The sequence below is a fragment of the Arvicola amphibius genome, chromosome 3, assembly GCF_903992535.2.
Source record: "Arvicola amphibius chromosome 3, mArvAmp1.2, whole genome shotgun sequence".
Classification (NCBI taxonomy): Eukaryota; Metazoa; Chordata; class Mammalia; order Rodentia; family Cricetidae; genus Arvicola; species Arvicola amphibius.
This window is the reverse complement of record NC_052049.1, coordinates 162,691,904-162,709,436: the sequence shown is the minus strand read 5'-3', so window position 1 is coordinate 162,709,436 and position 17,533 is coordinate 162,691,904. Positions and strand designations below refer to the sequence as shown.

The 17,533-nt window shown below is 45.6% G+C and overlaps 1 protein-coding gene across 8 annotated transcripts in view; it reads right to left on the bottom strand.

Moving 5' to 3' along the window:
* Positions 1 to 11,213: 11,213 nt before the first annotated feature.
* Positions 11,214 to 17,533, bottom strand: part of Tfdp2 (transcription factor Dp-2) — a 112,637-nt gene continuing 106,317 nt past the window's right edge. For all 8 annotated transcript variants that reach the window (XM_038322733.1, XM_038322728.1, XM_038322729.1 and 5 more), the window contains 2 exons: positions 12,533 to 12,638; positions 11,214 to 12,342 (listed from right to left, as the gene is read on the bottom strand). In XM_038322733.1, the coding sequence (XP_038178661.1) occupies positions 12,159 to 12,342; positions 12,533 to 12,638 (290 nt within the window). In that variant the 3' untranslated portion in view covers positions 11,214 to 12,158. The remainder of the gene's footprint in view (positions 12,343 to 12,532; positions 12,639 to 17,533) is intronic.

Genomic DNA, 17,533 nt, shown 5'->3' with positions numbered 1-17,533 from the left:
TGGAAGTAGAGAGTTCTGAGGTGCTGAAGCGCTGAGCACGAGAACTGCTCACACCCTTACATTCCCTACCTGCCTAGAGAGACGGTCCCAGCCACCTCACAGGTCACATCTGGAGACTTGGACCTCTGTGAGACCTTGGCAGTCTCTCCCTCTCCCACTCGTCTTCTAAGGGAAGGCACTGGAGAAGGCAGCATCAGGAAGAGCGCATAGTGATCTTGTCTTTACCTGTTTAGGGCAGAATCATCTAGATTTCTGTAAGCAGGTTATGTTAAAGGGATTTTCTTACCGCGTATTGTTAACTGCTGCCCACACTTGGTACGCAGGTATGCTAGAGGACAGTGGCTTCTGGATGGACTGCAATGGACGTAGGGTAGGAAAAGTACTTGTTTGGTACTGAGAGACATAGTGGACAGGTGCTCTTGTTTTTTTAGGGTCTTTATGGCTCTAAGTGTAACCATTCTAGTGGGAGAGGGAAGGGTACAGTGCAGAAGAGCCCAGGAAGCTAGAAAAACGGAGTGCTGGGCATGTGCCTTACAGGAAGGAGACTGGCCCCTCCCCTGCCCATGATCCCACTCCTCTCCTTGGATCAGCCAGCTCGTTTTATTGCTACTCAAAGCATCCACTTCCCTCGCCACTCAAATCTGCACTCTTACAACTTCATACTCTTCTTCATCCACCAAGAAGTGGAGATTCCCACCTCCTCCTCTCACCCTGTAAGCTAGACAATGAGCATGGTGAACACTGGAGCACAGGCGAGCAGCCATGATCTTTCCCTCCGTCTTCCAGGTGCTCCAGCCACAGAGCCAAGCTCTTCAGAAATCCCCACCCCCACAAGGTAACTGACACAGCACAGGACTCCAGCAAGGGCATGCAAGAGCCATGTCCACTCCTCCTCTACTAGGAGTATTCTTTCCTTACAGTTTTGAGGCTGGGAGATGGCTCGCTGGGTAAAGTGCTTGCTGCAAAGATGAGGACCTGAGCTAGGATGCCCAGACCTGCACTGGTGCTCAGTGTGGGGCTGGAGAGATGGCTCAGCGGTTAGGACACTTGTTCTTGCAGAAGGCCCAAATTTGATTGCCAACACCCACATGGTGGCTCCCAACCATGCGTAACTACAGTTCCAGGGGATCCCACACCCTCTTTCTGACTTGCACGCATGCCAGGCAATGCACATGCATTCAAGTAAGCAAAACACATTGAAAATATACATATAATACTATATATTTATATGTTAAAATTACATTTTTTAAAGAAAGGAAAAAAAAGCCAGACTTGTGTAGCCTGTGTCTGTTAATCCCAGTAGTGGGGCAAGAGGAGATGGAGTCAGGGGGATCCCAAGTGTTTGCTAACCACCTACTCTCAAAAATGAAGTTTGAACCAGGCAGTGGTGGCACACGCCTTTAATCCCAGCACTCAGGAGGCAGAGGCAGGCGGATCTCTATAAGTTCAAGGCCAGCCTGGTCTACAAGAATTAAGTTCCAGGACAGGCTCCATAACTGTAGAGAAACCCTGTCTCGAAAAACCAAGAAAAGAAGCTTGTGAGCTGGTGAGCCGGCTCCACTGGTAAAGGTTCCGACCACTTAGCCCCGAGACCTGAGTTCAAACCTAGCTCCCTGTGAAGGCAGAAAGAAAACTGACTCCGGGAAGTTGCCCTCTGGACTCCACACATCTGCTGGTGCTCAAGTGCACACAACGTTAACACACACGCGGGCTAGAGATAAAGCTCAGCTGTTAAAAACATGTGCTGCTCTTAGAGAGGCCCAGAGTTAGGAATAGCGCCCACGTCAGAGGCACCAAGCACAAGCACCTGCTGACCACAGCCTCAAGCAGTTTACACGCCCTCTTCTGGTCTCCATCCGCCCGCACATGCACAGACACTCACATGCAAATAAAACAGAATCTTTTTTAAAAAGGTGAAGAGCAATAGGAAATGACACTGACAACCTTTGGCTGCTACACACATAGGCATACCTGCACACATATGCAGACACCACACACACGCGTGTGTGCACACAAACACAACCAGGATTGTAGATCAGTGGTAGGTGACTTGCCTAGGACCTGGTTCCATCCACCATATTCTTAACCTACACTCACAGAGACAGACGCAGATTGCCAAAATTGTTAACAAACATCTTACTGTTGTAAGCCGCTTGCTGGCGCCTGGCTCCTCAGCCCTGAAATAATCACACAAACTGTATTAAGACACTGCTTGGCCCATTAGCTCTAGCTTCTTATTGGCTAACTCTTACATATTAATTTAACCCATTTCTAGTAATCTGTGTGTCGCCATGTGACTGTGGCTTACCGGGTAAAGTTCCTAGTGTCTGTCTCTGGAGGAGCTACATGGCTTCTCTCTGACTCCACCTTCTTCCCCTCAGAATTGTTTAGTTTTCCCCACCTACCTAAGTTCTGCCTTGCTATAGGTCCAAAGCAGTTTCTTTTAAAAAAATATTTATTTTGTATACAATATTCTGTCTGTGTGTTTGCATGCATGCCTGAAGAGGGCACCAGACCTCATTACAGATGGTTGTGAGCCACCATGTGGTTGCTGGGAATTGAACTCAGGACCTTTGGAAGAGTAGGTAATGCTCTTAACCACTGAGATATCTCTCCTGCCCCCCCAAGGCAGTTTCTTTATTAAGAAGAAATAGTAATCACAGTGTATAGAGGGAAATCCCACATCACCTTACACTGTCATAGAATGTGACAAACTAGAAAAAAAAAATGAACTGGATGGGGTGGAGCAGGGACTCCTTTTTTTGCCTAGTGTGGCCTCGAACTGCTCTGAGGGTGACCTTAAATTTGAAGTCCTCTTGTTCCATCCTCCCTCAACCTCCACACCCCACTGCCAGAACTGCAGGTGTGCGGGCCCCACCATGTCTAGCTGAAAAATAGGGTTATGGATGGGGCCCTGGAACACACATAAACAGCAGATTTAGAGATGTCAAATGGTAGCTAACCTCAGGTCTACTAGATTCATGAGCTGTTTTGCTGATGGGCCGGCATAGGCAACAGTGCTCTAACAGCTAAAGCCTGCACGGCCGATAGTCTGTCACGTCACTGTGCCGTTTCCTGCATTCGTTCTGTCCCTGAGGCTTTCCCCATCTGCTCCTTGTTTCTTTTGCCTCGATGACCAGGAGTGGCCACAGCCTGTCCCAGCAGCCAGCTGCCCCCTTGGCCAAAGCCCAGCTCTGATTCTTTTCTGCTTTTGCCCCTCAGCCTCTGAGAACCCAATCAGAGGATTGGGGGTAGAAGGAAACCGGGAACCCTCTGTCTAGGCACACTTATTTTTCCAGCCAGGCTTTTCTGCTGCCTGCACAATCAATGCATGGCATAGAAAAGACCTTTGGCAGCAGCCGAGCAGGGAGGCAACGGTTGCTCTTATGCCAGTGACCCTCCAAGTTAGGATTTAGAGAAGTGCCTCCCAAGAAACCGCCCAGGGGTTTCTGAGCGCGTGCCGTCCCCTGGCATACTCTGAAGACAGACTCATCCTCTCTAAGTGTCTCCATTTGGAACTCAGGTAGGACGGCACCAGAGCCCTGAACTTTTCAGCTGCTTGCCTTGCTGCTGCCAAAGTCCAGGTGAACAGCCTTGACGAAATGGGCCATGATGAATAAATACTACCGGTGAGCATAGGGCTCACCTGCCTGTTTGGGCTGGGAAGGATGGGAAGCTACTGACCACCTGGGGAACATGGTCTCACGATGTGTGCGTCTTTGTACATGCCTTTACTCTTTCAGCAGGCTTTGGCTCGTCCTCAGTTCCTCCCTCCCTCCATCCCTTTTTGAAGTCTCTCTCAAGTCCAAGATTATAGGACTGCATTACAATGTCCAACTTGGTTTTTGTTTTTAAAAATAATTTCCAGGGCTGAAGAGATGGCTCAGAGGTTAAGAACACCAGCTACTCTGTTCCAGAGGTCGTGAGTTCAATTCCCAGCAACACATGGTGGCTCACAACCATCTGTAATGAGATCTGGTGCCCTCTTCTGGCCTGCAGGCATACGTGCAGGCAGAACACTGCATACATAATAAATAAATCTTTAAAAAAATAATTTTAAAAATGCATGTATCAAGTAAAAATCTGTAATTCCTATTCCCATGGTGGATACCCTTTGTGTAGAATAGGCCTTCACTGCTCCACAAGTAAAAGGAAACTATATTTTTGTTTCTTTGCCTCCTGAGTGCTGGGATTAAAGGTCCCAGCTGCATTTTCTGAGTAAGGACTGATGTTAGAGGACACAGGCTGTTGCGGGAGCTCCTTCTGCTCCTTCAGCCAATAGCTGCTGAGATACCAGCCCGTTGGGGCGTGGTCTCTCTTTAAAAAACGCGGCCACTTCCCTCCACTCGTGCTCTGGCTTCTGGCTCTGCTTCCGGCGACTAGGCTCCCTTCCTGATTGCGCAGAGGGCTGTTGTCTGGGACGGTGATCTGTAAGTTTTTCCCCTTCAAATAAATAACCCTTCTGTTAATCATAATTCCAAACTGGTGTGGGATTGTTTGTGACGTACGCCTTCAACAGGCTGCAATGGAGAGTGCTGCCCGTGGGCAATCGCGCCTGGGTTGTATTAAAAATAACAATAATAATCAAGCTGAGCAAGCCTGGTGGCAAACATGTCCCCAAAAGGCTGAGGATGTGGTTCAGGGAAAGTGTCTATCCATCAGATAGAAAGCCCAGGTCTGATCCTCAGCACGACACACAACGAGGCATGGTGGCACACACCTGTAATTCCAGCACCCGAGAGGTGGGGGGCAACAGCCTCAAAAACTCAAGGTGAGTTTAAAGCCAGTTTAGGCTATTAGACACTCTGCCTTAAAACAAAATAAAACCATACAACAAAAGCAAAAACAAAACAAAAACACAAACAAAACCAAACAAAAAACTTCATCAAACAAACAAAAAACCCAAGACCAAGACAGTAACTGATTATGACAAATTGAATGGGCATGGTGCCCCACCCCAACTACAGGGCTTCCTTCACAGGGCATTTTATATGCCAATGGGTAGTTCTCAACCTGTGGCTTACAACCCTTTACAGGGGTCACCTAAGACCATCTGCAAACATATATTTACATTACAACTCGTAACAGTAGCACATTTATAGTTATGAAGGGGCAACAAAAATATGTTATGGCGGGGGGCGTCACCACAACATGAGGAATTAACTGTATTAAGGGGTCATAGCATTAGGAAGGCTGAGAAGCCGGGCGGCGGTGGCGCACGCCTTTAATCCCAGCACTCGGGAGGCAGAGGAAGGCGGATCTCTCTGAGTTCGAGACCAGCCTGGTCTACAAGAGCTAGTTCCAGGACAGGCTCCAAAGCTACAGAGAAACCCTGTCTCGAAAAACCAAAAAAAAAAAAAAAAAGGAAGGCTGAGAACTACTGCTCCAATGTTTCTTGGAAGCAGGCTTACGCGAGAGGCTGGGAAGGACATTCAGAGCAGAGGCTAAGCTGGTGACAGTTTGGACCTCCCAAGCACCAGGCGATCTTCCATAGCTGGGCGAGGGCCAGGGGATTTCCTGCAGGCACCTGAATGGAAAGGAGGAGAGACAAGACAGCCGCCAGCTTTCTAGTAGGCGTGGAAACAAAATGGCCCTGGGAGCAGCAGCAGAAAAACCTGAGCTGCAGCAGCTGGATAAAAAGCAAGGCACTGCAGTCAGCTCCTGGGCTTTGCAGACAGACATCTTGCCTGTCAGCATCATATCCAATGGCTATTGATGGGCACCAGTTACCCTGCCAGTGTGACACAGTGGTCATGGCTACACTCTTGGACAGGTTAACCAAATGGCACTAAAGAGCTGCTAGCAGATGGCTGACCCTGCGGGGAGTCCATGACAAGAGGCTGGCATGAGTGTCCCTCTCCCTCACTTGGTTTAATCACTCATAGAAGCTGGGCTCAAATCTGCCCTCAGTCCTGGGACTGTACCATACTTTCTGTCCTTTAAAAAAATTATTTTAAATTGTACATGAGTATTTTGCCTGAATGGACATCTACACCACACAAATGCCTTCTACTCCCAGAGGCCAGAGTGTCAGATCCCCTGGGGCTGGAGTTAAGACAGTAGTGAGCTGGGAAGCAGACCTCTGTCCTCTGCAAGAGCAGCCAGTGCTTTTGTTTTTTCTCTGTGTAGCCTTGGCTGTCCTGGAACTCACTCTCTAGATCAGGCTGGTCTTTAACTCACAGAGATCGACCTGCCTCTTCCTCCCAAGGCTGAGATTACAGGTGTGCACCACTGTCACCCAACCCAGACTGTGTTTAGTTTAAGAACTGCTGGCATGCCAGGATCCTTTAGTCACACCACCTCTTGTCCCTGGGTGCAGTTTGTGGGGATACAAGTCACCTGGGCACCTCCCCTGAAAGACAGGTACTCAGAAGAGATGCCAAGGGGGATCCTGAGACAAAATGACAGTGTGCTTGTGGCTCAGGGACATGACTGTTTGCTGCTGTGTGATATATATATATATATATATATATATATATATATATATATATATATATGCTTTCCCAGGTGGTATAAATGCTACACCCTGTGGGTACTCTGGGGAGGTCCTGGGAGCATCTTTGAAGGTGGGGAGTGGACGCTGTGTGACCTACTAATGCTGTTGCCGGAGGCCTCAGCCAGTCCCATGGAGAACTTTGATGTTGGAGTAGCCCTTCAGAGACCCAGACCTGGCAGAGCAGAGTGAGCCTTGTACTTCCTCACTGTTCGAGGCTGGGATATTCATCCCCCGGGGAGCCATTAATGAATTAATGATGACGCCAACATTATTTTAAATTATTTATTTTTCTGTAGCTCAAATCACAGAATAGTGATACAATTTTTCTCAAGCTCAACATTCTCATTTCAAATGTTTTCTTCTTTTACAGTACGGACAAAGATGTGTGAATTGATGAAAAAATAACTCAGAGCTTATTAAAACTGAGAGCTTATTAAAACTAATGCTTCCTAGGCATGCCCTGAGCTTCTGTCTGGAGTGGGTGCAGGGAGTGAAAACCTTTAAATTTCCTGTCTGTTCTGAGTAGGTGGTCCCTGAGCCACCCATCGTGTAACACTGCTTAAGACTTGTTGGTTACCTACTGGAAGGCATTTCAAAAAACACAGAAATAAGTATACAGAAATAGCTCTTCTATAAAAAATCCCATACAAAAATAATAGTATTTATGCAAAGTTTGAGATACTACAAAATAATGTATTAGCCTGTGTACTCAACCTAGGAAGGAAAGTCTCTAAGAGGCAGATGAGATGTGTTTTCCTCTGACCAGCTCCAACTACTTAGGGTATGACACCAGCCTATGCTTCACGCAGAAAAAGAACAAAGGTACACTTTTCTGGAGACATGAGCAGAGCCAAGTGTCTCTAAGTGGAAAGTGGGCCACCTGGTGATCTCTCAGCCATCTCCTCCCTCTGTCCAGGTACAGCGTGGCAGGGCAAATGGGCACCCAGGCGCTTCACAGCGCTGATGGGAGTCTCCAGAACTCAGAATGTTGTCCTACACTAGTCACTGGGACACTTAACTACGAAGAAACAAAACCAAACCTGAGGAGTCTGACAATGCAGAACCAGGCCACGTTTGTGTTCAGATGATGTCCGAGGAGGAGCAACTGAATTCGGAGTCAAGCATGGCAAAGTGATGGCCTCTGAAGCCCAAATAATTTGGTTGGAAACAAGCCACTATGGCCCAGATGGCAACTCCACCTCTCTAGTCCCTACCAATGTCCAGAATCTCCTGTGACTGTGACCATCTGCACCCGGAGTCCTGAGAGGTCCCAGGCTGATACGGCATGGTAGGGCTTGGAGAGATCCCCTAGGCTCCTCAGACTGTTTGGCACTTGGCAAGACTGTCACTGTCTGGATGGCCCGTGGTGAAAGTGTGCTCTACAGCAGGCAATGGTGCCCTGGGAAGAGACAGACTGGAGTGGACTGCTGCGGAGGCCAAGGGAAGCTGGGCCATGAAGCTCTGCATACTTTCATCTCTGAGGGGGTCCCAAGAAATATTCTCCCTGAGACCCTAGTAGAGAATACATAAACCCCAACTCGCCAGTGTGGCTAGAATGCTTCTAAAATAGCTTTCTAAGCAGGAAGACCGCTCCACTCTGCTAGGATGACAAGGGGCCAAGGCACTGGTTCTACAGGTAGATATATATTCCAAGATTTCACCTTATCTGAAAGAACTATACAGAACAGACAGCATAAACAAATTTTCCTTCTGCCTCAACTCCATGAGGGGTGGCCATCTACCAGGCCAGTGTTGGTAACTGTCAGGGACTCCCAGGAAACGTGACATGTCAAAGGATTCTGTACTAATTACCTCCTTAGCATATTGTGAACATAGATGTGGGAAAACTGGATCTTACATACTAACTTCAGATATTTTGCTCATATTTAAAAGGCAACTTCCTGAGGCTTGTCATAATTTATAAAGGCTTTTTAGAAATAAAAAAAATTAAAGGAAGAATGTTGTGTTGAGCTCCCCCATGTAGTGTTTGGCTCAAATATAGGATAAAAGGATATCAGTGAACTGGACTAGTGAGAAGGAAGGCACATTCTGAGGATCATTTAGGTGACATGACGTGCACAGTAGTCTTCAAAAACTATGCATTAATGAGCATTAGTGCTTGGAGGCAATTATTCATTTAAGGTGTAGAAAAATAGGAAGCCCCAAGGGGAAGCTGGTTCTAAGGAATCTAGTCTGTATTTCACCAAAGTCAGTCAGTCAGTCCCAGTGCAGCATGAGGACCATCTTCCATGTGTTCAATTCACAAACTACATCTTTAAGTATTAGCAACCTAGATAACACATGTCAATTCTTCAGCTCAGATCACTGGCCTGCGGTGTAGGGTCAGTTCAAAGTAATGAGGCTGATTGAGAACTTCGAGGGCTTGCTACCATCCTCACCTGGCTTGTGCACACAAAAGCCAGCGAGGTTTGGTATTTAACACCCTCCCCACAAACAATCCCTGCTCAATGCTTACCACTAAGAAAGACAATGTCAAAGCCCTATGCGGCAGACTGAGTGAATAAAGAGCCCATTGTGTTGAGAGAGAGCTTATAAAACAGCAGGCTTCTTGCTCTGCCTGTGGTTACAGCACAAACAGTTGAAGCCATTCTCTTCACCTTAGTGTTTCTCTCTCTCTCTCTCTCTCTCACACACACACACACACACACACACACACACTGTTCAGACTGTCTCAGAGCATAAATCACATTGTACTTGGAACAGTTTCGATGCTTCTGACAGAAATTTGGTTTAGATGTAGAATGCAGAATTAGGGTGCTATGCGGGGATACAGTGGGACATTTCAATTGGATTATCTGATGGGGTATTCTTTTTGAGGACAGATTGGGAATTATCTTCCAAAAATGACAGTGTACTGTTACAGCTTTGATTATACATTTTGCTAACAAGAGTTCTCCTCACTTATTCTGGCAAAATGGCAGATTTTTCTCCTTACCACTTCTTTAAAAGAATGAAATAAGCTGCAGAACACATGGCCACCAGCCTGTTTTCTGGGGGACTGTTTAGAGAGAGGAGGATTCTGTTGAGTCCCTTTCTTCCTATGTAAGGCACAATAAATGCAAACCCGAGCAGATTTCAGTAGGGGACAGGCAAGCGGAGTCCGCTAAGCACTGAGGGCCTGAGAGCTTGCAGCCTGTGAAACCTTATTCACATGGCGTGTGCAGGCAGAGCCAGCTGCTGCCATGTGATCAGGAGGGTAGAGCGACTGACAAAAGTGCTCCACACCTGAGACACTGAACCTCAAGGGGAAGCCTCTCGAGCACACTAAGCATGTGCCCAGCACTCTAGGGTAGGTCACACTGTGTGCAAGGAACCTATGTGCCCTCCTGCTATGACCACAACTTAACTCTTCCCCTTCCATTTTGATCCTGTTGGACCCGGAGGGATCTGTTTAGGGAGACAGAGACCTCGGTTCCTTCTTTGCAACATCTCAGCTTATGCTCTTCCGGTTTCCTCACTCTGTAGCTCTGGCTGCTTCAAACTGACCCTTCTGCCTGTCTAGATAACAAGGAAATGTTACCCTCTTGGCTCAAACTAGGTTTTTTTTTTTCCAGGCAAAGTGCTGCACTAGCAGCACCTGATGACCACAGTGGTCACAGATGTTGACAGTATGACATACTGGCAGCTAGGATGGCCACAGGTGGGGGCACACAAAAGATTGAGTCTTTGGTTGCCACACCCCATACAAGGATCTTAGGCAGCCCAGGTTGGCCTTGAATTCAGTCTGCAACCAAGGCTGACTTTTAAATCCTAACCTTCCTGCCTCCATTTCCCAAATACTGGGGTTAGAGGCACATAACACGCCCAGTATGATTGCACTCTTAAAGCCCATGCTTTGTCAATGTAAAGCATATGGCAGCAGGGGTGAGAACTCTTGCAAGGATCTGCTGCCTGGTAAAAGGAACGGGTGTAAGGCATGCATTTGCTTTTTGCTCTGCAACATCTTAGTACTCTGAAGACTAAACAAGCATGTTGTTGCCCTTGACCTCTCCAGGTCTCTGCTAGGACTGTCTCTAAGTATAAAGACAGAAATGGTAGTGCCAACAGGAGGTTGCATTCTGGATCCTTTGTTCAGACAAAGCAATGTGTGTTCTAGAACTCATGCCGACACAAAACTGTAAAACTTGCCAGGACCTTTGTGTCCTTTGAATACTCGGGCTTGCACTACAGCTTCCTTCTGATACAGTGAGTTTCCTCTCAAAGGAACCTAAGTTATATCTGCACATTCATATTTATCAGTGTTAATGCCTTGAAACATTTAAGTTAACCAAAGCTTTTGCTTCCAGCTCAAACTTCCCCAACAGGACTAAAAAGAGCAGCATTTTTAACTAAGTTTGGTGCAGGACCTACAAGAACCATATACACAGGATCAGGACAAATACATGAGACTTGAGCTGGTTTCAGAATTGATTCTCCTACCATTCTCTGCCTCCCTTCAAGGCCGTAATGTGCTAGTAAATTGGGTTTGGCTTGGCAGTGGATGTCTCATGCTCCCGTACTAAGAGGAGCAGAAATCACAGACATACTGAGTGGTCTCACGGCATCTTTGGTTTTGAAACCATCACGGATGCAGTTAATTGGAGTGTTCAAGGTTTTAACAAAAACAATGAATATTGAGTTAATTTGAAATGCAATTTACCCAGGAATAAATCTAATAAGGCCATTTTGAAAATTAAAATATGAGAAAGATAACATGTACAAGAGAAAAATGATGTTCATATTCTTGAAATAAAGACAAAAGTAGTGACATTTGGTTCATTTTCACAAATTGCACATGGGTAAAATCATACAGTACTGCAGACAGCTATAGACAAGCAATTTAGTCAAAGAATTTGCTTCTTTGTTTCACTGAAAATTAAAAAGCTGTATGAAATGCATAGCTTTGATTAAGACTATAAATACAGTTTCCTTCTCAATAAAATTCCAAATTTAGAATGCTGGCAAAAGGCAGTGCTGGCAAAGTTTTTAATGCACATGGAAATGCTATTCTATTTTGGCTTCCAGAAGTAGCCCTAGGAACTCCTATGCACCAATGCATTGACAAATGGTCACTTCAGTTTTCTGTGACTTATTTTAAATGTCACCTAGGTACTTAGTTAGCGCTTGCTCCCTTCTAGAAGCTAAGGCAGCAGATGCATGAAGCACCTCAGCTAGACGTCCAACTAGCTCAGCAGTCCACCTGTGCTCCTCAGGCCACAAGGACTGCAATCTACATGGCTCCCTGGACACCCACTGGGACTTTCAGGCTCACTTCTGCCCATAAAGACAGCCCAACAGGGCGAAAGCCATCATCACTGCATATTGTTCCTTGCAGCAATCTCAAGTCTAAAGACTCACACATTGTGAGGTCTTCAAACTCCACCTCCCTGAAGACAAACTTCATTTGCTGTCATTCTTCATGGACTGTCCCCCTCCATCTCTTCAGAAGGCATGTTTTGTTGGCTCTGCTGATCAGTTCCCATTCACGCTTAGTTAACTTTCAACCATCTCAGCCTTCATGTAATTTGCTTATTGTGTTTCTCTAGTTTTCACTAAACACAAATGCAAAGGCAAAGACTGAAGCAATCATTTCAAAACACAAGAGCTCACACTAAAGACACACATGAGCATCAAATATTAAAACACGAGTTTTCTCCTGTCTTTATTCTGGGGAGGAGGAATCTTCCTCCTCATCTTCCTCGTCTTCATCGTTGAATGAACAGGGGGTCTCGCCGCGGGACTCAGAGCAGTGAGAGGCCGCACTACTGGACTGGTGACTGTCTGGGGCAGGAAACTGCCCAGTTGCTAAGGCCACTTCAGCATCCAAGCACAACCCTTGGTTCACACTAGCAAGTAAGTTAAAAAACACAGATTCATTAATGCAGTGCAGACAGGAATAAACAGAGGAAGGAGGTACCACTGAGCAGATCTGCTACAAACCTGACCCACCTGTTGCAGCAGTGACACAGTCCTGGCTCCCCAACAGAAGAGCCAGGGCTCTGGGGCTGGCTTTTCTCACCTTGAAAAAATACATACCTTGATTGGGGTATGGTGGCACTAGTGGTCAGGTCTAAATTTGAAACTGATTGGGTAGAGTTCAAATGCAGTCCCTGGTCTAACCAAGAAGGTCCTGTAGAGATATCTGCAAGATAAACACCAAAAAAGAAAGAAAATGTAGGCTCTGCACTCTGATTGTTGTGCTGTGCTCTGAAGTAAGCATGGGCTGCATGTCTTGGTGACAGCTGGACAATTCTGCCCCGTGAAGAACCTTTTTTTTGGGGGGGAGGAGGGGAGGCACCAATAAATTCCTGAAAGAGAATAAAGGAAGTCAGACTCCTGGGAGAAAGAATTCAAAGTAAAACCTCTGGCTCCTTTTAGTTCAGTGTTTTTGTTTTCCCCAAGACTTATTTTATTATTTTTAAATCATGTGTATCTGTAAAAGCCCGAGTGAGAATGTATGTATACGAGGTGCAATGGAGGAAAGGGGTGTGAGTCCGAGCTGTGAGCTGTCGTCCACATCAGCAGTATGAACTCTAGCTAGCTTCCCTTTGACTTTATGTGAAACCTGACAAGGTTGCTTACTGGGTACAGTAAGAATGTGGTCAGAATGTGGACTATCTTACACATCTGGCATCCTCACCATGAAAGACTACAACAGTGACATTAACAGCCAAAGCCAGAACTGGACAGAGACAAAACAAATCATAACTGTTTTAGGAGAGACCACACAGCTTATGGATCAGGCAGACAGATACACTCCTGTCACCCTTCCCCCACCTCCCACTGTGTGTGTGCACATGTGAGACTTAGGACTTGCTAATCAGACTAGGTCAGCAGGCCAGCAAGCCCCAGGGATCTTCCCACCTGTCTTCCTAGCGCCAGATATGAGCATACATCATCACTTCTAGCTTTTTCCACAGGTGCTGGGGATTGAACTACATACAGATGGCCTCAGGCTTGCACAGCAAGCACATACCAACTGCATCGGCTCCCCACCCCGTGGCACTGTCTCTAAGTGTACGCAGGTGAAGCCAATCCTGTTGCTCATCAATGACCTATGCTTCTTCCTACCTAGAGGTCCCTCCACTCCCACCCTTGGTGTCATTTGCTTTATAATCCAAAGTAGTCTTAAGATTGTGCTTTCATATAATACAGTTTTAAAATTTATTTTTATTTTATGTGTATGGATATTCTGTTTATATGTGTATCTGTGTACCCATGGCCAGGTTCCCATGAAGACCAAAAGAAGGCATTAAACTCAAGCTACAGGTGGTTGTAAGCCATAGTGGATGCTGGGAAGTGTACCTGGGTCCTCTGGAAGAGCAACCGTGCTCTTAGCTGCTGAGCCCTCTCTCCCAGGTCTGTGGTGATGGTTTTACTAAAGGTGAGACAGACAAGAGGTGTTTCAGCTCCCAGAAAACCATAAGGGTGTGTCCTGGCATCTCCTTTTCCCTGAACATGCCATGCTTCTCCCATCACAGCAGAGCAGTTCTTACTACACTGTTACTTGCAGGATGCCTCCCTGTCTAGAATGTTAGCTCAGAGAGAACTGTGACCTGAATGTCTAGGGACCTCAGAATTAATGAATGAATGTATACAGTCTCTTACAACAATTTGGGTTTTTTTTTTCTGTTTAGCTTTTCAAGACAGGGCTTTTCTATGTAACAGCCTCCCACTTGTTCTAGAACTTGTTCCCAGCACTTGGGGGGCAGAGCCAGATGAACCTCTGTGAGTTTGAGGCCAGCCTGGTCTACAGAGTGATTTCCAGGACAGTCACAGAGAAAACCTGTCTCGAAATCCCCACCCCCAAAAGAGAAAAAGATCTTACATCACTGGGCATGGTGGTACCCACTTTTAATCCCAGCCCTTGGGAGGCAGAGGAAGGTGGATCTCTGTGAGTTTGAGGCCATCCTGGTCTACAAAGCGAGTTCCAGGACAGCCAGGGCTCCACAGAGAAAACAGTGTGTGTGTGGGGGGGGGGGGGGGGGGTTGAGACCACAGACACCCTCACATTATAAGGCAAAACCCAATGCATACTCAGAATATATAGTTTGTTCAAATACGCTTTTATTGTACTTTAATTTCTGTGGGTGTGTGTGGCTGTGCCATGGCATGAGTGTAGAAGCCAGAGGACAACTTTTTAAGCAGTTTGCTCTCTCCCTCCAACATGTAGGTTCTGGAGATGAAACTCGGGCTTGGCAACAAACATTTCACCCACCAAACCACCTTAGTAGCCCTCAAGCCTGCCCCCCCCCCCCGTGTGTGTGAGGGGGGGAGAGAGGGGGGGAGGGGGAGAGGGGGGGGAGAGGGGGGGGAGGGGGGGGGGGAGAGAGAGAGAGGGAGTGAGTGAGTGGGTATGTGCGTGCCATGGCATGCTTGTGGAAGTCAGTGGGCTGGGAAGCGGGCTCCTGTCTCGGGCGTGTGAGGGAGGATCTCTGGGGTTGCTGCACTGCACACTCACAGCTGATCTGTGAGCATCAGGCCAATTCTGTCTCTACCTCCTCATCTCCCTGCGGAATTCCAAAATAAAGATGCACACTACCAGAATGGCTCTTTGTGTGGGTTTGGAGGATGAAACTCAGGTGGCCAAGAAGTGCAGCCATTGCTCTTACCCACTCAGGTACCTTCCCATTCCCTTTATTGTACAATTTCTGTAATTACTATGCAAGAAACATAGAGTCATGTGTGCTAAGACAGGAATTCTGTCTAGCTACTGAGAATGAGCCTGTGCACGAATGAGGAAACTAAATAAATGACTAACTACATCAACTCTAGATTGGCCTTCTAAGCCTTTTCTTCACAGGCTAAGGCAGCCGTGAGAGGAAAAACAAAGACTCCAATTCTAAGAAGAAAAGCAGATTGTGAATACACTTAATAAGAACAAGTCTGAACTAGATGAAATTAAAGCTGAATCCTGTGCTGAATATGAATTAGTATACAGAACTGTGAAAACCTTCTGCTGGGTCACAGCTATTCAGTTGTGAGCATTACAGATTATATTTCCTTCTACAATGGATCTGAAAAGCCCACATTTCTTTCACATTATTACAGGCTCTGCACGGTGGTTCTCACACTCTCGTCCAAGGGCCATTCCCTTCCTTTCATACTAAAGGGACATGTCCCTTTGAACTGACAGGAAAATCTGTAGCCCAGTCTGCAAATGAGGTCATGAAGAGATCAAACTACAGGGCCTGCTAATCACCCTGAACCTTTCCACTGGGAATAAGAGAAAGAAACTTGTGGTGATTTATTGAGCCAGGCCTTTATTCAGACACTGCTGGACTTCCAGTCTGATGAGGCTAATGAAACATAGAGCAAAGGGAGCAGAGAACAGTGCATATATGGGAAGAATCGGCTGAGGTGCAGGAGGGTATGGGGGCCACACTTGCAGAAGGCAGATGGTACTGACTTAATACATGCAGCACAACAGAAACCAAATCTCAGTTAAAAAGACCTATGAGCAAAAAGATAAAGCAAACTACCTTTCTGCTTATATTTGATTTTATATACCTTACAACTATATATTAATATAACTCTGTTTCAGAGATATGAAGTCAGGTACAGTGGTGTGCACCTTTGGAGGCTCAGGCACCAGGTCACAGAAGCCCAGGGACTTAAAGTCTAGCCTAGACAACATTGAGTGTCCATCTTGAAAAAAATAGCAACAACCAAAAATGGATGTGAAATTCTAGATGAAAAGTCCCAAATAGTTTTAAATGTTCAAGATACTTTTGAGAATATATAATATTGTTGAAATTAGCAAAACCACAAACATTTCCAAATTAGTGGAAAATAAATGAACGTAAAAGTTTCTTTTTATTAACTATACCTAGTATACACTTTCAATTTATTTATTAGATTTTTCAAGACAAGAGTTCTCTGTGTAACAGTCCTGGCTGTCCTGGAACTCTCTTTGCAGATCAGGCTGGCCTCAAACTCAAGGAGACCCAACTGCCTCTGCCTCCCAAGTGCTGATATTAAAAGGTGTGCACCACTGCCACCTGGCTACTCTTTCAATTTATAATAAAAAGAAAATTATGTCTCCAAGAAAAATGTATAAGCAGCCAGTAAATACATGAAAAGATGCAACATCCTAAATCATTATGGAAATTAAATAAAAATCACTGTAAGTTACCACTTCACATCCACTGTGTAAAATTATAAAGATGGACAGGGATAGGAGTAGCTTGGTAGTAGAGTGTATAATTATCATGCAAAAAACTATTCAATCACTAGTGCCAAAAAATTGAGGTGTGGAGGGTATTGAGAAGGCTATTAAAAAAATCAGAAGCCTCACACATTACTTTGTAGAACTGTAAAATGGTATAGGCACTTCAAAAGCCATTTAGCATCTCATAAAAAATCTAACAGTTCTGCTCCAACAAAGCTGTAAACATGTTTGTAAAAGCAAAACGCTAGGTCCGGGCGGTGGTGGTGCATGCCTTTATGGGGAGGCAGAGGCAGGCAGATCTCTGTGAGTTCAAGGCTAGCCTGGTCTACGAGAGCTATTTTCAGGACAGCTAGCGCTGTTACACAGAGAAACTCTATCCCAAAAAACCATAAACAAACAAACAAACAAACAAACAAACAAACAAGAAGCCAAAACACTAACAATCCAAATGTGTACCAACTGATGAATGAAAATGTGGTACATTCATAAAATGGAATGTTATTTACCAATTAAAAAGGAATGGGAACCAATTAAGCTTCCCTAATACAAAAATCCCAAGTCTAAAATGTTCTAAAATCTGAAACTTTCTAAGTACTGACACAATGCCAAAAGTGTAAAATTCCATACCTGACTTCATATGATAGGTCACAGTCAAAACACAAGCATATTAAAATATCCTATAAAGTAACTGGGTAGTTGTATATGAAACACAAAGAAATATATTTAGATTTGGGTGCCATCTCTCAAATAACTTTATTATGCAAATTCAAAGATTCCAAGAGATAAAAAAAAACAAACAAAATGTAGCCAAATCTAAAGCACTTCTCATCCTAAGCATTTTTGGGCAACCAGAAATACCTAATACA